This window comes from Scyliorhinus canicula, chromosome 5, assembly GCF_902713615.1.
Source record: "Scyliorhinus canicula chromosome 5, sScyCan1.1, whole genome shotgun sequence".
NCBI classification, from domain to species: Eukaryota; Metazoa; Chordata; class Chondrichthyes; order Carcharhiniformes; family Scyliorhinidae; genus Scyliorhinus; species Scyliorhinus canicula.
In genome coordinates, this window is record NC_052150.1 from 230,542,309 (window position 1) to 230,561,297 (window position 18,989).

The window sequence follows — 18,989 nt, forward strand, 5'->3', positions numbered from 1 at the left end:
GCTGGGGGGGGTGGGAGCGCTGGGGGGGGTGGGAGCGCTGGGGGGGGTGGGAGCGTGGGGGGGGGGGTGGAGCGCTGGGGGGGTGGAGAGCTGGGGGGGGGTGGGAGCACTGGGGGGGGTGGAGAGATGGGGGGGTGGGAGCTGGGGGGGGGGGGAGCACTGGGGGGGTGGTGGTGGGGGGGTGGTGGATGGGGGGGTGGTGCGCGGGGGGGGGGGTGGTGCGATGGGGGGGGGTGGGAGCGCTGGGTGGGGGGGGGGTGGGAGCGCTGGGGGGGGTGGTGCGTGGGGGGGGTGGCTGGGGGGGGGGGGTGGGAGTGGGAGGGGGGGGGGGGGGTGGGAGGCTGGGGGGGTGGTGAGCTGGGGGGGGGTGGTGCGCTGGGGGGGGTGGGAGCTGGGGGGGTGGGAGAGCTGGGGGGGTGGGAGAGCTGGGGGGGGGTGGGAGAATGGGGGGGGTGGTGCGCTGGGGGGGTGGTGCGTGGTGGGGGGGGTGGTGGCTGGGGGAGTGGGGGGGGGGGTGGGGAGCGCTGGGGTGGGGGGGGGGTGGGAGCGCTGGGGGGGTGGTGCGATGGGGGGGTGGGTGCGCTGTGGGGGGGTGGTGCGCTGGGGGGGGGGTGGGTGAGAGCTGGGTGGGGGGGGTGGTAGTTGCTGGGGGGGGTGGTGCGCTGGGGGGGTGGTGCGCTGGGGGGGGGTGGGGAGCGCTGGGGGGGGTGTGGGATGCGCTGGGGGGGGGTGGGAGCACTGGGGGGGGGTGGAGGCTGGGGGGGGGGGATGCGCTGGGGGGGGGTGGGAGCACTGGGGGGTGGAGCGCTGGGGGGGGTGGGAGCGCTGGGGGGGTGGGAGCGCTGGGGGGGGTGGGAGCGCTGGGGGGGTGGGAGCGCTGGGGGGGGGGTGAGAGCGCTGGGGAGGTGGGAGCACTGGGGGGGTGGGTAAGCGCTGGGTGGGGGGGGTGGGAACACTGGGGGGGGTGGTGCGCTGGGGGGGGTGGAGCGCTGGGGGGGGTTTGGTGGTGGGCGCTGGGGGGGTGGTGCGCTGGGGGGGGTGGTGCGCTGGGGGGGGTTGTGCGCTGGGGGGGGTGGGAGCGCTGGGTGGGGGGGGTGGGAGCGCTGGGGGGGGTGGAGCGCTGGGGGGGTGGGGCGCTGGGGGGGGGTGGGAGCGCTGGGGGGGGTGGGAGCGCTGGGGGGGGTGGGAGCACTGGGGGGGGTGGTGCGCTGGGGGGGGTGGTGCGCTGGGGGGGGTGGTGCGCTGGGGGGGGTGGGAGCGCTGGGGGGGGTGGGAGCGCTGGGGGGGGTGGGAGCGCTGGGGGGGGTGGTGCGCTGGGGGGGGTGGTGCGCTGGGGGGGGGTGGGAGCGCTGGGGGGGGTGGAGCGCTGGGGGGGGTGGGAGCGCTGGGGGGGGGGGAGCGCTGGGGGGGTGGGAGCGCTGGGGGGGGTGGGAGCGCGGGGGGGTGGGAGCGCTGGGGGGGTGGGAGCGCTGGGGGGGGTGAGAGCGCTGGGGGGGTGGTGCGCTGGGGGGGGTGGGAGCGCTGGGGGGGTGGGAGCGCTGGGGGGGGGTGGGAGCGCTGGGGGGGGTGGAGCGCTGGGGGGGGTGGGAGCGCTGGGGGGGTGGGAGCGCTGGGGGGGTGGGAGCGCTGGGGGGGGTGAGAGCGCTGGGGGGGGGTGGTGCGCTGGGGGGGGTGGTGCGCTGGGGGGGGTGGTGCGCTGGGGGGGTGGTGCGCTGGGGGGGGTGGGAGCGCTGGGGGGGGTGGGAGCGCTGGGGGGGGGGTGGGAGCGCTGGGGGGGGGTGGTGCGCTGGGGGGGGTGGTGCGCTGGGGGGGGGTGGGAGCGCTGGGGGGGGGTGGGAGCGCTGGGGGGGTGTGGGAGCGCTGGGGGGGGGTGGGAGCGCTGGGGGGGTGGGAGCGCTGGGGGGGGTGGGAGCGCTGGGGGGGGTGGTGCGCTGGGGGGGGTGGTGCGCTGGGGGGGGGTGGGAGCGCTGGGGGGGTGGTGCCCTGGGGGGGGTGGGAGCGCTGGGGGGGGGGTGGTGCGCTGGGGGGGGGTGGGAGCGCTGGGGGGGTGGGAGCGCTGGGGGGGTGGGAGCGCTGGGGGGGGGGGTGCGCTGGGGGGGGTGGGAGCGCTGGGGGGGTGGGGGTGATGAGCTGAAGCCTATCTTGATGCCGCCGGTGCCCCGCTCGGTCACGGCTCTGGTGGCTATATGGCCGTTGTTGTTGTGGGTCTCCCTGTCGGTCTGTAGCCTCCGATTCGGTGTCACCAGCCAGGAGCAGCGGATAAGCCGTGTTTCCCGGGAGCCAATCCCTCAGCCGGGGGTGGGTCTCAAAGTGATGGGATCGGTTGAGTTTGTCAACGCTGCCCGGGTATTGGGCGCAGACGGTCAGACACCAACTGCTTATTGAGGGAGTGGGACCCTCTCCTATTGATGTAGAGCACCCCCTCATGATGCTGTCGATCACCCCCTGACCCTGGGGCATTGTGGCAATGCGGCTGAATCCCGGACCTCGAGCATCATGGTGGGCACGGTTCAGTTTGAAGCTGATGTATTGGCCGCCCGAGATGTAGAGTATCCGTCACCTGTTCAGGGAGACCTGAGAGATCCCAGACTGGTCCTCGCTCAGCAGCTGGATACAGCCCGTGCCAAAAACATGCAGGGCGACCATCACCTTGATGGCCACCGAGAGGCAGTGTCCTCCCCCATTCCCCACAGCTCCAGATGCACCATCTCTCGGCACAGATGTCGCACAGTTTCCCTGACCAGCCGCTGCAGGCGGTGACACACCCGGTCCGGCAGGTCCTCGAAGGAGAGCCAGTGCCGGTACACACGGGGCCTGACGGGGCAACCTCTTCCCTCCTCGTCTTCGGCTTGTTGGGCTGCCGGCACTCCATCCTCACTGGCCGGCCCCTTGTCCTCTGGGGCCGGCTCCGTCTCCTCTGGGGTCGGCTCCTTCTCCTCTGGGGCCGGCTCCGTCTACCTCTGGGGTCGGCTCCTTCTCCTCTGGGGTCGGCTCCTTCTCCACTGGGGTCGGCTCCTTCTCCTCTGGAGCCGGCCCTTTCTCCTCTGGGGCCGGCCCTTTCTCCTCTGGAGCCGGCCCTTTCTCCTCTGGGGCCGGCTCCTTGTCCTCTGGGGTCGGCTCCTTCTCCTTTGGGGCCGGCTCCTTCTCCTCTGGGGCCGGCTCCTTCTCCTCTGGGGCCGGCCCTTTTTCCTCTGGGGCCGGCCCTTTCTCCTCTGGGACCGGCTCCTTCTCCTCTGTGGCCGGCTCCTTCTCCTCTGGGGTGGGTTCCTTCTCCTCTGGGGCTGCTCCTTCTCCTCTGGGGTCGGTTCCTTCTCCTCTGGGGCCAGTCCTTTCTCCTCTGGGGCCGGCCCTTTCTCCTCTGGGACCAGCTCCTCCTCCTTTGGGGCCGGCTCCTTCTCCTCTGGGGCCGGCTCCTTCTCCTCTGGGACCGGCTCCTTCTCCTCTGGGGCCGGCTCCTTCTCCTCTGGGGTCGGCTCCTTCTCCTCTGGGGCCGGCTCCTTCTCCTCTGGGGCCGGCTCCTTCTCCTCTGGGGCCGGCTCCTTCTCCTCTGGGGTCGGCTCCTTCTCCTCTGGGGCCGGCTCCTTCTCCTCTGGGGCCGGCTCCTTCTCCTCTGGGGACCGGCTCCTTCTCCTCTGGGACCGGCTCCTCCTCCTCTGGGGCCGGCTCCTTCTCCTCTGGGGCCGACTCCTTCTCCTCTGGGGCCGGCTCCTTCTCCTCTGGGACCGGCTCCTTCTCTTCTGGGGCCGGCTCCTTCTCCTCTGGGACCGGCTCCTTCTCCTCTGGGATTGGCTCCTTCTCCTCTGGGGCCGGCTCCTTCTCCTCTGGGGCCGGCTCCTTCTCCTCTGGGGCCGGCTCCTTCTCCTCTGGGACCGGCTCCTTCTCTTCTGGGGCCGGCTCCTTCTCCTCTGGGACCGGCTCCTTCTCCTCTGGGACCGGCTCCTTCTCTTCTGGGGCCGGCTCCTTCTCCTCTGGGACCGGCTCCTTCTCCTCTGGGATTGGCTCTTGCTCTGCCATCTCCTCCCTGGGCAGCCCCTCCTCCTGCAGCGACAGTGCGTCCACAATGGCTGAGGCGGGCAGGCAGCTGCCAGCCACATCTGGCTGGACACCATAACCATTGGCAGCGGGGGTAAAGGACAGACATGGCAGTCTGGTGACTACCCCCCCCCCCCCACCCCCTGCCCATCCAGACCCAACGGACTGCACTGCAGCACATGCCCCCCCCCCCCGCATGTTTCCCTCTCCCACACCGATCGTCCCCCCCCCCCCCCCACCCCCACGTTCCCCACGACGCTCCTCCCTCCGAACCGCACCCCTGTCATCAGGGGAGCTTCACCCCCTCCGCCCGTCCCTGCCAGCCTCACACTCTGCGTCTCCTGTCCTGTCCCCTCACCTGGGGTCTTCTGTAGGGGCCCTCCCTCCTTCCGCGAGCCGTGCTATGCCCCTCCAGCAGTGTGCCACCTGGTTGCTAGGTGGGATGGCTGCCCAACCTCAGCCCTGTGGGGAAGACCCCGACCCCACGGCCCTTCTCCTGGTCACCCCCCTCCCGTTACTGCCCCCCCAGCCCTGGCAGACACCCCCCCCCGCCCCCTCAGCCAGCAGACCACTGCTGTTTGTGGAGGAAAGTGTGGGTGGTCTGATTGGTAAGTTTGTGGAAAACACGAAGATTGGCGGAGTTGCTGATAGTGCTGAGGATTGTCAGAGGATACAACAGGATACAGATAGACTGGAGATTGGGCACAGAAATGGCAGATGGAGTTTAATCCGGACAAATGTGAGGTGATGCATTTTGGAGGATCAAATCTAGGTATGAATTATACTGTCAATGGCAGAATCCTGAGGAACATTAACATACAGAGGGATCTGGGCGTGCAGGTCCACAGTTCCCTAAACGTGGCAACACAGGTGGGCAAGGTGATTAAGAAGGTATGCGGCGGGGCAGCACGTGGCGCAGTGGTTAGCACTGGGACTGCAGCGCTGAGGACCCGGGTTCGAATCCCGGCCCTGGGTCACTGTCCGTGTGGAGTTTGCACTTTCTCCCCGTGTCTGCGTGGGTTTCGCCCCCACAACCCAACGATGTGCAGGTTTTACTGGATTGGCCATGCTAAATTGCCCCTTAATTGTAAGAAAATTATTGGGTACTCTAAATTTCTAAAAACAAAAGATGGCATCTGACATGCTTGCCTTCATCAGCCGGGGCATTGAGTACAGGAGTTGGGAAATCTATGTTGCAGCTGTATAAAACCTTGGTTAGGCCGCATTTGGAGTATTGCGTGCAGTTCTGGTCACCACATTATCAGAAGGCCGTGGAAGCTTTGGAGAGGGGGCAGGGAGGGTTCACCAGGATGTGGCCTGGTCTCCAGGGTGTTAGGTATAACGAGAGGTTGAATGAACTCGGATTGTTCTCACTGGAAAGACGGAGGCTGAGGGGGGACCTGATAGAGGTTTACAAAATTATGAGAGGCGCAGACAGGGTGGATAGTCAGAGGGTTTTTCCCAGAGTGGAAGTGTCAATTACACAGGGGGGGCGGGGGGAGGGGCAGGGGGGCACGGGTTCAAGGTGAGAGGGGGGAGTTTAAGGGAGATGTGTGGGGTAAGTGTTTCCTACAGAGAGTGGTGGGTGCCTGGAACGCGCTGCCAGTGGATGTGGTGGAAGCAGCACATTAGCAACATTTAACAGACACCTGGATGGGTCATAGAACATAGAACACTACAGCGCAGTACGGGCCCTTCGGCCCTCGATTTTGCGCCGACCTGTGAAACCATCTGAAGCCCATCTGACCTACACTATTCCATTTTCATCCATATGTCTATCCAGTGACCACTTAAATGCCCTTAAAGTTGGCGAGTCTACTACTGTTGCAGGCAGGGCGTTCCACACCCCTACTACTCTCTGAGTAAAGAAACTGCCTCTGACATCTGTCCTATATCTATCACCCCTCAATTTAAAGCTATGTCCCCTCGTGTTGGTCATCACCATCCGAGGAAAGAGACTCTCACTGTCCACCCTATCTAACCCTCTGACTATCTTATATGTCTCTATTAAGTCACATCTCAGCCTTCTTCTCTCTAACGAAAACAACCTCAAGTCCCTGAGCCTTTCCTCGTAAGACCTTCCCTCCATACCAGGCAACATCAGAGGCAACATCTCCTCTGAACCCTTTCCAAAGCTTCCACATCCTTCCTATAATGTGGTGACCAGAACTGCACGCAGTACTCCAGGAGCGGCCGCACCAGAGTTATGTACAGCTGCAGCATGACCTTGTGGCTCCGAAACTCAGTCCCCCTACTGATAAAGGCTAGCACACCATATGCCTTCTTAACAGCCCTATTAACCTGGGTGGCAACTTTCAGGGATTTATGTACCTGGATGCCGAGATCTCTCTGTTCATCTACACTACCAAGAATCTTGCCATTAGCCCAGTACTCTGCATTCCTGTTACTCCTTCCAAAGTGAACCACCTCACACTTTTCCGCATTAAACTCCATCTGCCACCTCTCAGCCCAGCTCTGCAGCTTATCTATGTCCCTCTGTATCCTATAACATCCTTCAGCACTATCCACAACTCCACCGACCTTCGTGTCATCTGCAAATTTACTAACCCATCCTTCTACACCCTCTTCCAGGTCATTTATAAAAATGACAAACAGCAGTGGCCCCAAAACAGATCCTTGCGGTACACCACTAGTAACTGAACTCCAGGATGAACATTTGCCATCAACCACCACCCTCTGTCTTCTTTCAGCTAGCCAATTACTGATCCAAACCGCTAAACCACCTTCAATCCCATACTTCCTTATTTTCTGCAATAGCCTACCGTGGGGAACCTTATCAAACGCCTTACTGTAATCCATATACACCACATCAACCGCTTTACCCTCATCCACCTGTTTGGTCACCTTCTCAAAAAACTCAATAAGGTTTGTGAGGCATGACCTACCCTTCACAAAACCGTGTTGACTATCGCTAATCAACTTGTTCTTTTCAAGGTGATTATAAACCCTATCTCTTATAACCTTTTCCAACATTTTACCCACAACCAAAGTAAGGCTCACAGGTCTATAATTACCAGGGTTGTCTCTACTCCCCTTCTTGAACAAGGGGACAACATTTGCTATCCTCCAGTCTTCCGGCACTATTCCTGTCGACAAAGACGACATAAAGATCAAGGACAAAGGCTCTGCAATGTCCTCCATGGCTTCCCAGAGAATCCTAGGATAAATCCCATCTGGCCCAGGGGACGTATCTATTTTTATACTTTCCAAAATTGCTAACACCTCTTCCTTGTGAACCTCAATCCCATGTAGCCTGGTTGACTGTACCGGAGTATTCTCCTCGACAACATTGTCTGAGTAAGGGCAGATTGTTTTGTTTGGGCGGGCATCGTGATCGGCACAGGATTGGAGGGCCGAAGGGCCTGTTCCTGCGCTATACTTTTCTTTGTTCTTTGTTCTTTGTTCCCTTTGTTTTGATCAATAAGTGGATCAGGGGTTATGGGGAGAAGGCAGGAGAATGGGGATGAGAAAAATATCAGCCATGATTGAATGGCAGAGCAGACTCGATGGGCCGAGTGGCCTGAATCTGCTCCTATAACCTATGGACACTGAGCCAATGATCTACTCTAAGGCACGGATCCAGTGAAATTGATCCACTCTGGAGAGGGATTGATCCAAGGAGTGAGGATATGGCTGAATAATCAGGAAATCTCTCCCAATTCTTCCTCTTTCCACAGATTATCTTCAAGCTGCTGATCGACAACAGAAGCCAGACAAAGACAGGAATCATGATCCCAATCCCAAATTCCCCTCTGCTTTCGGAGTGTATTGCCCTGTCGGGCGGAGCAGTGATTCCGTATTCCCTGGACGAGGAGCAAGGTTGGAATTTAGACGTCCTGGAACTGAGGAGGGCTCTCAGTGAGAGTCGCCGATATTGTTCCCCGAAAGTTCTTTGTGTTGTAAATCCTGGCAACCCAACAGGTATGTGTCTATCTGCTTCAGTAAGAAAATCACAATGATACAACCCAGGACATGGCCATTCAGCCCATTTGACTGTGCTACCCCTTTGAAAGAGCGTTCTCTCTCTTCTTGCATTGTCATTACTCATTCGAGCAGTTGTCCAACTTCATTTGCAAAGTTATTGAGACTTCTTCTTTAGGGCGGCGCAGTGGTTAGCACAGCTGCCTCACGCCGCTGAGGACCCGGGTTCGATCCCGGCTCTGGGTCACTGTCCGTGCGGAGTTTGCACATTCTCCCCGTGTCTGCGCGGGTCTCACTCCCACAACCCAAAGATGTGCAGGGTAGGTGGATTGGCCACGCTAAATTGCCCCTTAAACGGAAAAAAGAGAATTTGGTCATCTAAATTTTAAAGAAGATCATCTAGTCTGCTTCCACCGCAGTTTCAGACAGCACCTTTCAGGTTACCGTGTACAGAAACATCTCTCCCTCTCCTGGGGCATCTTCACAGTGACTTCATTGCAGTGTTAATGCAAGCCTACTTTTAGCACTGATAAAGATTATTATTATTATTATTAGTTTTTGCCAAATCCCCTAACCCGTTGTCCTCTGGTTCTGACAGGGCAGATGCTGAGCAGAGACTGCATTGAAAATGTCATCCGATTCGCTGCTGAAGAACGGCTTTTCTTATTGGCTGATGAGGTAAACAGGTCACTCCCATTCATGATCGTGGGACGGCATGGCAGCACAGTGGTTAGCACTGTTGCTTTACAGCTCCAGGGTCCCGGGTTCGATTCCCGGCTTGGGTCACTGTCTGTGCGGAGTCTGCACGTTCTCCCCGTGTCTGCGTGGGTTTCCTCCGGGCGCTCCGGTTTCCTCTCACAAGTCCCGAAAGACGTGCTGTTAGGTGAATTGGACATTCTGAATTCTCCCTCTGTGTACCCGAACAGGCGCCGGAGTGTGGCGACTAGGGGATTTTCACAGTAACTTTGCGGTGTTAATGTAAGCCTACTTGTGACAATAATAAAGATTATCATTGTGTGTGCCCTGTTCATCTAGACATGCAAGTACTCAGTGACCTCACCCTTCTCCGCAGTACTATCTCATTTTTATGTATATTTAATGTCCAGTTACTGACCTATTTTGAAGGTTTGTCAATATCGTCCTGTAATTTGTCCAGTCGACATTGTTGTGGGTCTGGAGTTAGTGTCTGCCGGACTGGGTAAGGACGGCAGATTTCCTTCTTGTGCCCCCTCCAAGCCGAGGGTCACAAACTGACAGGTCACACAAACTACCCACGCGGGCATTCTTAAATCAAATTTACCGTCTTCGGATCAAGTGTGACACACAGGCTCTCACGCAGTTAGTTATTGTCACACAGACTGATACTGAACCCTTAATAAAACACAGACTTTAACTCAATGAACGTCACACAGACTTTAACTCAACAAGTGATAACTGGTGTTCAACTCATGAATCGAACTCAAACGTTACCCCGATAGGTGTTTTAGGTCTTTTAACAGTCATGACCTTCCCTTGTTAACATTAAAGTCAATCGGGCTCTGGTATTCTGACGATTAGTTCCAGCTTTTATTCTTCCGTCTAATGACAGTTAGAGGGCTGTGCGTTCCGTTAAAATATTTAGTGGATATAATTTTGGTAAAATATTGGACTGTGCAAAAAGCTGCCAGTAGGTGGCGCGTGTTCTGCCGGACTTAGTCCCGCTCTCCCGTATCTTTCCTGTAGGAGAACGGCAGACAGAGTCGTGTCTATCGCCGCAGCTTCAACAGCAAAAGGCAGTCGTGGATGCGGCACTTGTACGATTGGTTCCTGGGCCAAGGTCTCTTTTAGCTGACCGACAGTCTGAGAATGCTGCCCAGGCTAATTCCAAGGGCAGTCCTCTTTTAGGAGAACAAATCTTTTGTTGCAAATTTGGCTTCGGCAATACCCTCCCGAGAACATAGAACATAGAAAAATACAGCACAGAACAGGCCCTTCGGCCTACGATGTTGTGCCGAACCTTTGTTCTAGATTAATCATAGATTATCATAGAATTTACAATGCAGAAAGGGGCCATTCGGCCCATCGAGTCTGCACCAGCTCTTGGAAAGAGCACCCTACCCAAGGTCAACACCTCCACCCTATCCCCATAACCCAGTAACCTCACCCAACACTAAGGGAAATTTATCATGGCCAATCCAACTAACCTGCACATCTTTGGACTGTGGGAGGAAACCGGAGCACCCGGAGGAAACCCACGCAGACACGGGGAGAACGTGCAGACTCCGCACAGACAGTGACCCAAGCCGGAATCGAACTTGGGACCCTGGAGCTGTGAAGCAACTGTGCTATCCACAATGCTACCGTGCTGCCCTTAAGAACAAATTAATCTACACTCCATTATTCTAACATAATCCATGTACCTATCCAATAGCCGCTTGAAGGACCCTAATGTTTCCAACTCAACTACTTCCACAGGAAGTGTATTCCATGCCCCCACTATTCTCTGGGTAAAGAACCTACCTCTGACATCCCCCCTATATCTTCCACCATTCACCTTAAATTTATGTCCGCTTGTAATGGTTTGTTCCACCCGGGGAAAAACCTCTGACAGTCTACTCTATCTATTCCCCTGATCATCTTATAAACCTCTATCAAGTCGCCCCTCATCCTTCTCCGTTCTAATGAGAAAAGGCCTAGCACCCTCAACCTTTCCTCGTATGACCTACTCTCCATTCCAGGCAACATCCTGGTAAATCTCCTTTGCACCTTTTCCAAAGCTTCCACATCCTTCCTAAAATGAGGTGACCAGAACTGCACACAGTACTCCAAATGTGGCCTTACCAAGGTTTTGCACAGATGCATCATCACCTCACGGCTCTTAAATTCAATCCCTCTTCTAATGAACGCTAGCACACCTTAGGCCTTCTTCACAGCTCTATCCACTTGAGTGGCAACTTTCAAAGATCTATGGACATAGACCGCAAGATCTCTCTGCTCCTCCACATTGCCAAGAACCCTACCGTTAATCCTGTATTCTGCATTCATATTTGTCATAGAACATGACATACCTGTCCTACAAAGGATCTTAGGGATTTTAAATCACGCGGTTAGGGCAATTTGAAGGTGGTCTCTCCTCTTTTCCTTTCTATCTCTCGTTTCCCGCAGGTCGCCCTCGTGCCTCAATAGGTGAGCTGGGTTTTCCTGATCTCAGCCTTTTTTAAGACTAATGTTTAGTCCCAGGCAACACAATGCATCTCGGAGGTCTAAGTGTGCCTCTCTCGTTTCGGTCTGGAGGAGACAGTCACCTACTGACTGAATTAAACATTTGAGTTTGGATAAATTTGCGAGCCCTTTTGTTAATCCTTGGTGGAATATGGAGGGGGAATTATGAAATCCATGTGGGAGACATGTCCAGGTGTACTGTGCTCCCCGGAATGTGACGGCAAATTTGTATTGGCATTCCTCTTTTAACAGATTGGACCAAAATCCCTTGCTGATGTCTGAAACAGTAAAATATCGGGCATGGGAAGCTTGTTTTCTGAAATATCTCCGACTGGTCGGGACCATCTGGTCAGTCAGAGAGGTTGTTTGATTCAATGCTTGATGGTTGATAGTTAGGTGTCAGGATCCATCCAGATTCTTTCTTGGCCAGAGAGGCTATGGGATGGAGGAGAAAAGAGTGACATTCCGTGGCCTCTCGTTCCGTGGCGTCTGGTTCCGTGGCGTCTGGTTCCGTGGCGTCTGGTTCCGTGGCGTCTGGTTCCGTGACGTCTCGTTCCGTGACGTCTGGTTCCGTGGCGTCTGGTTCCGTGGCGTCTGGTACCGTGGCGTCTGGTTCCGTGGCCTCTCGTTCCTGTGGCGTCTCGTTCCGTGGCCTCTCGTTCCGTGGCCTCTCGTTCCGTGGCGTCTGGTTCGTGGCCTCTCGTTCCGTGGCGTCTGGTTCCGTGACGTCTCGTTCCGTGGCGTCTCGTTCCGTGGCCTCTCGTTCCGTGGCGTCTGGTTCCGTGGCGTCTGGTTCCGTGGCGTCCGGTTCCGTGGCGTCTGGTTCCGTGGCGTCTGGTTCCGTGGCGTCTGGTTCTGTGGCGTCTCGTTCCGTGGCGTCTCGTTCCGTGGCCTCTCGTTCCGTGATGTCTCGTTCCGTGACGTCTCGTTCCGTGGCCTCTCGTTCCGTGGCGTCTGGTTCCGTGGCGTCTGGTTCCGTGGCGTCTGGTTCCGTGGCCTCTCATTCCGTGGCCTCTCGTTCCGTGGCTTCTCGTTCCGTGGCCTCTCGTTCCGTGGCCTCTCGTTCTGTGGCGTCTGGTTCCGTGGCGTCTGGTTCCGTGGCCTCTCGTTCCGTGGCGTCTGGTTCCGTGGCCTCTCGTTCCGTGGCCTCTCGTTCCGTGGCCTCTCGTTCCGTGGCCTCTCGTTCCGTGGCGTCTGGTTCCGTGCCGTCTGGTTCCGTGGCGTCTGGTTCCGTGGCCTCTGGTTCCGTGGCGTCTGGTTCCGTGGCCTCTCGTTCCGTGGCGTCTGGTTCCGTGGCCTCTCGTTCCGTGGCCTCTCGTTCCGTGGCCTCTCGTTCCGTGACGTCTGGTTCCCTGGCGTCTGGTTCCCTGGCGTCTGGTTCCGTGGCCTCTCGTTCCGTGGCCTCTCGTTCCGTGGCGTCTGGTTCCGTGGCGTCTGGTTCCGTGGCGTCTGGTTCCGTGGCGTCTCGTTCCGTGGCCTCTCGTTCCGTGGCGTCTGGTTCCGTGGCGTCTCGTTCCGTGGCCTCTCGTTCCGTGGCGTCTGGCTCCGTGGCCTCTCGTTCCGTGACGACTCGTTCCGTGACGTCTCGTTCCGTGGCCTCTCGTTCCGTGGCGTCTGGTTCCGTGGCCTCTCGTTCCGTGGCCTTCGTTCCGTGGCCTCTCGTTCCGTGGCGTCTGGTTCCGTGGCGTCTGGTACCGTGGCGTCTGGTTCCGTGGCGTCTGGTTCCGTGGCCTCTCGTTCCGTGGCCTCTCGTTCCGTGGCGTCTGGTTCCGTGGCGTCTGGTACCGTGGCGTCTGGTTCCGTGGCATCTGGTTCCGTGGCCTCTCGTTCCGTGGCCTCTCGTTCCATGGCGTCTGGTTCCGTGGCGTCTGGTTCCGTGGCATCTGGTTCCGTGGTGTCTCGTTCCGTGGCCTCTCGTTCCGTGGCCTCTCGTTCCGTGGCCTCTCGTTCCGTGGCGTCTGGTTCCGTGGCCTCTCGTTCCGTGGCCTCTCGTTCCGTGGCGTCTCGTTCCGCGGCCTCTCGTTCCGTGGCGTCTGGTTCCGTGGCGTCTGGTTCCGTGGCGTCTCGTTCCGTGGCGTCTGGTTCCGTGGCCTCTCGTTCCGTGGCCTCTCGTTCCGTGGCCTCTCGTTCCGTGGCCTCTCGTTCCGTGGCCTCTCGTTCCGTGGCGTCTGGTTCCGTGGCCTGTCGTTCCGTGGCCTCTGGTTCCGTGGCCTCTCGTTCCGTGGCGTCTGGTTCCGTGGCCTCTGGTTCCGTGGCCTCTCGTTCCGTGGCGTCTGGTTCCGTGGCCTCTCGTTCCGTGGCCTCTCGTTCCGTGGCGTCTGGTTCCGTGGCCTCTCGTTCCGTGGCCTCTCGTTCCGTGGCGTCTCGTTCCGTGGCCTCTCGTTCCGTGGCGTCTGGTTCCGTGGCATCTGGTTCCGTGGCGTCTGGTTCCGTGGCCTCTCGTTCCGTGGCCTCTCCTTCCGTGGCGTCTGGTTCCGTGGCCTCTCGTTCCGTGGCCTCTCGTTCCGTGGCCTCTCGTTCCGTGGCGTCTGGTTCCGTGGCATCTGGTTCCGTGGCGTCTGGTTCCGTGGCCTCTCGTTCCGTGGCGTCTCGTTCCGTGGCGTCTGGTTCCGTGGCCTCTCGTTCCGTGGCCTCTCGTTCCGTGGCGTCTGGTTCCGTAGCCTCTCGTTCCGTGGCCTCTCGTTCCGTGGCCTCTCGTTCCGTGGCCTCTCCTTCCGTGGCGTCTGGTTCCGTGGCCTCTCGTTCCGTGGCCTCTCGTTCCGTGGCCTCTCGTTCCGTGGCGTCTGGTTCCGTGGCGTCTGGTTCCGTGGCCTCTCGTTCCGTGGCGTCTGGTTCCGTGGCGTCTGGTTCCGTGGCCTCTCGTTCCGTGGCCTCTCGTTCCGTGGCCTCTCGTTCCGTGGCCTCTCGTTCCGTGGCCTCTCGTTCCGTGGCCTCTCGTTCCGTGGCGTCTGGTTCCGTGGCGTCTGGTTCCGTGGCGTCTGCTTCCGTGGCGTCTGGTTCCGTGGCGTCTGGTTCCGTGGCGTCTGGTTCCGTGGCGTCTCGTTCCGTGGCCTCTCGTTCCGTGACGTCTCGTTCCGTGACGTCTCGTTCCGTGGCCTCTCGTTCCGTGGCGTCTGGTTCCGTGGCGTCTGGTTCCGTGGCGTCTGGTTCCGTGGCCTCTCGTTCCGTGGCGTCTGGTTCCGTGGCCTCTCATTCCGTGGCCTCTCGTTCCGTGGCCTCTCGTTCCGTGGCCTCTCGTTCTGTGGCGTCTGGTTCCGTAGCGTCTGGTTCCGTGGCGTCTGGTTCCGTGGCCTCCTGTTCCGTGGCGTCTGGTTCCGTGGCCTCTCGTTCCGTGGCCTCTCGTTCCATGGCCTCTCGTTCCGTGGCCTCTCATTCCGTGGCCTCTCGTTCCGTGGCCTCTCGTTCCGTGGCCTCTCGTTCCGTGGCGTCTGGTTCCGTGCCGTCTGGTTCCGTGGCGTCTGGTTCCGTGGCCTCTGGTTCCGTGGCGTCTGGTTCCGTGGCCTCTCGTTCCGTGGCGTCTGGTTCCGTGGCCTCTCGTTCCGTGGCCTCTCGTTCCGTGGCCTCTCGTTCCGTGGCGTCTCGTTCCGTGACGTCTGGTTCCGTGGCCTCTCGTTCCGTGGCGTCTGGTTCCGTGGCCTCTCGTTCCGTGGCCTCTCGTTCCGTGGCCTCTCGTTCCGTGGCGTCTCGTTCCGTGGCGTCTGGTTCCGTGGCCTCTCGTTCCGTGGCCTCTCATTCCGTGGCGTCTGGTTCCGTGGCGTCTGGTTCCGTGGCGTCTGGTTCCGTGGCGTCTGGTTCCGTGGCCTCTCGTTCCGAGGCGTCTGGTTCCGTGGCGTCTGGTTCCGTGGTGTCTGGTTCCGTGGCCTCTCGTTCCGTGGCCTCTCGTTCCATGGCCTCTCGTTCCGTGGCCTCTCGTTCCGTGACGTCTCGTTCCGTGGCGTCTGGTTCCGTGGCCTCTGGTTCCGTGGCCTCTCATTCCGTGGCGTCTGGTTCCGTGGCCTCTCGTTCCGTGGCCTCTCGTTCCGTGGCCTCTCGTTCCGTGGCGTCTGGTTCCGTGGCGTCTGGTTCCGTGGCGTCTGGTTCCGTGGCCTCTGGTTCCGTGGCGTCTGGTTCCGTGGCATCTGGTTCCGTGGCCTCTCGTTCCGTGGCATCTGGTTCCGTGGCCTCTCGTTCCGTGGCGTCTGGTTCCGTGGCGTCTGGTTCCGTGGCCTCTCGTTCCGTGGCGTCTGGTTCCGTGGCGTCTGGTTCCGTGGCGTCTGGTTCCGTGGTGTCTCGTTCCGTGGCCTCTCGTTCCGTGGCCTCTCGTTCCGTGGCGTCTGGTTCCGTGGCGTCTGGTTCCGTGGCGTCTGGTTCCGTGGTGTCTCGTTCCGTGGCGTCTGGTTCCGTGGCCTCTCGTTCCGTGGCGTCTGGTTCCGTGGCCTCTCGTTCCGTGGCCTCTCGTTCCGTGGCCTCTGGTTCCGTGGCCTCTCGTTCCGTGGCGTCTGGTTCCGTGGCGTCTGGTTCCATGGCCTCTCGTTCCGTGGCCTCTCGTTCCGTGACGTCTCGTTCCGTGGCCTCTCGTTCCGTGGCGTCTGGTTCCGTGGCATCTGGTTCCGTGGCGTCTGGTTCCGTGGGCTCTCGTTCCGTGGCCTCTCGTTCCGTGGCCTCTCGTTCCGTGGCCTCTCGTTCCGTGGCCTCTCGTTCCGTGGCCTCTCGTTCCGTGGCGTCTGGTTCCGTGGCGTCTGGTTCCGTGGCGTCTCGTTCCGTGGCGTCTGGTTCCGTGGCCTCTCGTTCCGTGGCCTCTCGTTCCGTGGTGTCTGGTTCCGTGGCCTCTCGTTCCGTGGCTTCTCGTTCCGTGGCCTCTCGTTCCGTGGCCTCTCGTTCCGTGGCCTCTCGTTCCGTGGCCTCTCGTTCCGTGGCCTCTCGTTCCGTGGTGTCTGGTTCCGTGGCCTCTCGTTCCGTGGCCTCTCGTTCCGTGGCCTCTCGTTCCGTGGCCTCTCGTTCCGTGGCCTCTGGTTCCGTGGCCTCTCGTTCCGTGGCCTCTCGTTCCGTGGCCTCTCGTTCCGTGGTGTCTGGTTCCGTGGCCTCTCGTTCCGTGGCCTCTCGTTCCGCGGCCTCTCGTTCCGTGGCGTCTGGTTCCGTGGCGTCTGGTTCCGTGGCCTCTCGTTCCGTGGTGTCTGGTTCCGTGGCCTCTCGTTCCGTGGCCTCTCGTTCCGCGGCCTCTCGTTCCGTGGCGTCTGGTTCCGTGGCGTCTGGTTCCGTGGCCTCTCGTTCCGTGGCCTCTCGTTCCGTGGCCTCTCGTTCCGTGGCCTCTCGTTCCGTGGCCTCTGGTTCCGTGGCCTCTCGTTCCGTGGCGTCTGGTTCCGTGGCCTCTCGTTCCGTGGCCTCTCGTTCCGTGGTGTCTGGTTCCGTTGCCTCTGGTTCCGTGGCCTCTCGTTCCGTGGTGTCTGGTTCCGTGGCCTCTCGTTCCGTGGCCTCTCGTTCCGTGGCCTCTCGTTCCGTGGCCTCTGGTTCCGTGGCCTCTGGTTCCGTGGCCTCTGGTTCCGTGGCCTCTCGTTCCGTGGCCTCTCGTTCCGTGGCCTCTCGTTCCGTGGCGTCTCGTTCCGTGGCCTCTCGTTCCGTTGCGACTCGTTCCGTGGCGTCTGGTTCCATGGCCTCTCGTTCCGTGGCCTCTCGTTCCGTGGCGTCTCGTTCCGTGTCCTCTCGTTCCGTGGCCTCTCGTTCCGTGGCGTCTGGTTCCGTGGCCTCTCGTTCCGTGGAGTCTGGTTCCGTGGCGTCTGGTTCCGTGGCGTCTCGTTCCGTGGCCTCTCGTTCCGTGGCCTCTCGTTCCGTGGCCTCTCGTTCCGTGGCGTCTGGTTCCGTGGCCTCTCGTTCCGTGGCGTCTGGTTCCGTGGCCTCTCGTTCCATGGCCTCTCGTTCCGTGGCGTCTGGTTCCGTGGCGTCTGGTTCCGTGGCCTCTCGTTCCGTGACGTCTCGTTCCGTGGCGTCTCGTTCCGTGGCGTCTGGTTCCGTGGCCTCTCGTTCCGTGGCGTCTGGTTCCGTGGCGTCTGGTTCCGTGGCGTCTGGTTCCGTGGCCTCTCGTTCCGTGGCCTCTCGTTCCGTGGCCTCTCGTTCCGTGGCGTCTCGTTCCGTGGCCTCTCGTTCCGTGGCGTCTGGTTCCGTGGCATCTGGTTCCGTGGCGTCTGGTTCCGTGGCATCTGGTTCCGTGGCGTCTCGTTCCGTGGCGTCTGGTTCCGTGGCGTCTGGTTCCGTGGCGTCTGGTTCCGTGGCCTCTCGTTCCGTGGCCTCTCGTTCCGTGGCCTCTTGTTCCGTGGCCTCTCGTTCCGTGGCCTCTCGTTCCGTGGCTTCTGGTTCCGTGGCGTCTGGTTCCGTGGCGTCTGGTTCCGTGGCCTCTCGTTCCGTGGCCTCTCGTTCCGTGGCCTCTTGTTCCGTGGCCTCTCGTTCCGTGGCCTCTCGTTCCGTGGCTTCTGGTTCCGTGGCGTCTCGTTCTGTGGCCTCTCGTGGAGTGGAAGCCATTTTGATCACCTTCCCTTCTCAGTGACCACGTTCAGACCATCCCCGTGCACCCAATATCCCAAATATATCACTTTGTTCCTGTGGACCACAGGAAGGTTACAGCACAGAAGGAGGCCATTCAGCCCATCTTGTCCATGCCAGCACGAGGACACCCAGGTGCCCTTTCTAATCCCACCCTCTCACTCCGGGTCCACTGCTCTGCAGTTTGCACCACTTAAGGTGCAGGTCCAGGTCCCATTTCCCAGCAGTCTCTCTTTGTAAGTGCACTACTTACTCTATTAAACAATGCCCTTCTCACTGTTTAATAACAGTCTTTTTAAGTTACTATGAAAAGCCCCAAGTTGCCACACAAGGGGCTGGTTTAGCTCACTCGGCTAAATCTCAGGACAGGCGCCGGAATGTGGCGACTCGGGGATTCACAGTAACTTCATTGAAGCCTACTCGTGACAATAAGCAATTTTCATTTCATTTCACTCCGGCGCCTGTTCGGGTGCACCGAGCAAGAATTCAGAATTCTCAGCTGGTACGGGAATTGAACCCACACTGCTGGCCTTGTTCTGCATCACAAACCAGCTGTCTAGCCCACTGAGCTAAACCAGCTGTGTTCCACAACAAGCTAACTAACACACCATTAACAAGGTAATTAACATCCCAGAAACAAGATAAGTAACATCCCATTAAGAACATTCCGTGGTGACTGGTGTTTAATTTGTCTTTTCCCTCTCCCAGGCCTCTCAGGAAAGTGTACACGGTGAGGGATCTCAGTTCCAGTCATTGAAGAAGGTCCTGTTCGAAATGGGTCCCAAATACTCCAGCACCATGGACCTCGTCTCTTTATTCTCCATTTCCAAAGGACACATTGGGGAGTAAGTGCGGCCAATGCATTCTTCCCAAGATAATACTAAATAAAGATATTGATAATGGTGACAATTGCTGTGTGATGGGGGTCGGTTAGTTCAGTTGGCTGGATGGCTGGTTTGTGATACAAGCGATGCCAACAGCAGGGGTTCAATTCCCCGTACTGGCTGAAGTTTTCCTTTAAGGCCCTCCCTCCTCAACCTTCCCTCTTGCCCCAGTCACGAAGGAAATAGGGAGAGTGCAGGCTCAACCTCCTCCAATCAAGAAAAAGGGTGGCGCCAACAGATCCAGTGAACCCTGAATGTCGAGGGATATACAGCATTGGATCAGGAGAGAAAGGGGAGGCTTATGCCAGATAGCAAGGGCTCAAAACAGCAGGAGCCCTCGAGGCGTACAGAATGTGCAAGAGGGAACTTAAAAGGGAAATTAGAGCAAAAAGTGGACATGAAATGATACGGGCAGGC

General features: G+C 59.5%; 1 protein-coding gene across 1 annotated transcript in view; it reads left to right on the plus strand.

Moving 5' to 3' along the window:
* Positions 1 to 18,989, plus strand: part of LOC119965724 (alanine aminotransferase 2-like) — an 82,962-nt gene that overhangs the window by 41,957 nt on the left and 22,016 nt on the right. Inside the window, exons 4-7 of the mRNA XM_038796487.1 lie at positions 2,226 to 2,346; positions 7,731 to 7,974; positions 8,573 to 8,652; positions 18,397 to 18,533. Of these exons, the coding sequence (XP_038652415.1) occupies positions 2,226 to 2,346; positions 7,731 to 7,974; positions 8,573 to 8,652; positions 18,397 to 18,533 (582 nt within the window). The remainder of the gene's footprint in view (positions 1 to 2,225; positions 2,347 to 7,730; positions 7,975 to 8,572; positions 8,653 to 18,396; positions 18,534 to 18,989) is intronic.